Source organism: Vipera berus (genome assembly GCF_964194415.1).
Source record: "Vipera berus genome assembly, chromosome: 4".
In the NCBI taxonomy this organism is placed as follows: Eukaryota; Metazoa; Chordata; class Lepidosauria; order Squamata; family Viperidae; genus Vipera; species Vipera berus.
In genome coordinates, this window is record NC_138206.1 from 2,179,207 (window position 1) to 2,181,373 (window position 2,167).

General features: G+C 70.8%; 1 protein-coding gene across 1 annotated transcript; it reads right to left on the bottom strand.

Annotated features, from left to right (window-relative positions):
• Positions 1–274: 274 nt before the first annotated feature.
• Positions 275–1,495, bottom strand: TPBGL (trophoblast glycoprotein like; the record flags this gene model as incomplete). Its single annotated transcript, XM_081327853.1, has 1 exon — positions 275–1,495. Exon 1 carries the CDS (start codon positions 1,379–1,381, stop codon positions 275–277), a length of 1,107 nt encoding a protein of 368 aa, XP_081183979.1. The 5' UTR covers positions 1,382–1,495.
• Between the last annotated feature and the right edge of the window lie 672 nt (positions 1,496–2,167).

A 2,167-nucleotide genomic window follows, 5' to 3' on the forward strand; every position in this document is an offset into this window, starting at 1 on the left:
TTCTCCGCCTGCCCGGCCCCCTTCCCTGCCCGCTCTCAGAGACCCCCCGGGCTGGCCCTGCGGGGGTCGCTGTCCTGCTCGTACCGGTACTGGTATCCCTCCATCTGGTCCCGGCAGGCCTCCCGGAGGTTGTTCGGCCACCGCTTGATGCCCCGTCGGTTCAGGTAGAGCACCATCAGGAAGACCAGCCCGATCAGCGCCAGGACCAGGCCAAGACTGGCGAGGTCAAGAGGCAGGTTGTTCTCCACCTGCCCGGCCCCCTCCCTGCCCGCTCTCAGAGACCCCCCGGGCTGGCCCTGCGGGGGTCGCTGTCCTGCTCGTACCGGTACTGGTATCCCTCCATCTGGTCCCGGCAGGCCTCTCGGAGGTTGTTCAGCCACCGCTTGATGCCCCGTCGGTTCAGGTAGAGCACCATCAGGAAGACCAGCCCGATCAGCGCCAGGACCAGGCCCAGGAAGACGTAGGACACCGTCTCCAGCTCTTTCGGCTCGGCACCCTCGACGGGCTCCAGCAGCCCCCAGGCCGCCCCTTCCTCCAGGCACTGGAGCTGGCGGGGCCGGAGGCGCAAAAGCAGCGCGTCCCGCAAGGCCGGCGGGCCGGCGCAGCGCAGCTCCCGCCGATCCGGCGCCCGCCAGGTGGCGTTGGCCAGCCAGAGCAGCAGCGGTCGCAGAGCGGGGCAGTCGCAAGTCAGAGGATTGCCCGCCAGCTGCAGGCGCAGCAGCGGCGCCGCCGACGCCAGCCCGTCGGGTCGCGGTGCCCGCAGCGAGTTGTTGCGCGCGTCCAGCTCTTGCAGGGAGGCCGGCAGCGCCCAGCCGGCCGGCAGCGCCCGCAGCCCGTTGCCGGCCACTTCCAGCCGGGCCAGGCTGAGGTTGCTCAGCGCCCAGCCCAGCAGCTCCTCCGCCGGACGGCCGGACGGCAGCGCCCCGTTCAGGCCGAGCCGCTGCAAGCGGGCGCAGAAGAGGAAGGCGCCGGGCGAGACGCGGCGCAGCGGGTTGTGGCTTAAATCCAAGGCGGCCAAGGACGGCAGCCCGGCGAAAGCCGCCTCCTCCAGCGCTTCGACGCGGCTCCGGAGCAACGCCAGCGACGTTAAGTGGAGCAACGGGCGCCGAGCCGAGCCGTCCGGCCCTGAGCCGCCCGCGAAAGCCGCCCGGCCCAGGACGGTCAAGTTCCCGCCGGCCACGCTCAGGTTGCGCACGGCGGACGGCAGCTCGGCCGGCGGCTCCTGCAGCTGCACGAAGCGGCACTGCACCGTGTCCGGCGTGGCGAACCAGAAGCAGGGCGAGCAGCCCCGGCCCTGCAGCGGAGGCGGCGGCAGCAGGAGCAGGAGAAGGAGCAGCAGGAGCGGAGGGGCCGGAGCGAGGCCGGCCGGGCGCCGGGTCATGCTAGCCCCGTGCCGGCATCCCCGCCAGCGCGGCCCGGGAGGGCTGCCGACCGGCTTGCAGCTGCTCCGCCGACGGGCCGGGCCGGGCGAGTGGGCGGTGGCGGTTTCGACGGCAGCCGGAGGGAAGTGGCCCCGGCTCTGCGGTGAGGCTGCTCCGGACCGGGCTGGTGGGAGGCGGGCAGCGCGGAGGAGGCTGCCCCGGCTCGGCTCCGGGGGGGGGGAGGGATGTGGGGGGGGGGCGCTTGGCTCTCCGCCGCCGGTTGCTGATGGGGACACCCTCCGGCTCTCTGCACGTTCTCACGGGCTGTTTCTTGCCTGGTTTGGGGAGTGGGCAGAAGGGACGCCTGGCACACTCCGGCTCTCTGCACGTTCTCAGAGGTGGTGTCTCTTGCCTGGCTCTTGTTTGTTTGGGGGCGTCGGACGGTGGATGGGCAGTAGAGAGCCCCGACTTTGGCGCCTGGAACCCTCCGGCGCTCTGCACGTTCTCAGAGGTGCTGTCTCTGTCCCTTTCGCGCACTCCGGCTCTTTGCACGTTCTCAGAGGCGCTGTCTCTCTCTTCCTGCCTTTTCTTTCGGGACGACTTACGACGGAGTGAGCAGAAGGGAACCTCAACTTTGGCGCCCGGCACTCTTCGGCTCTTTGCACGTTCTCAGAGGCGCTGTCTCTGTCCCTTTCGGGCACTCCGGCTCTCTGCACGTTCTCAGAGGCGCTGTCTCTGTGCCTACCACTTGTTTGGGAGACGTCGGGCGGTGGGTAGGCAGAAGAGAGCCCCGGGCTTTGGCGCCT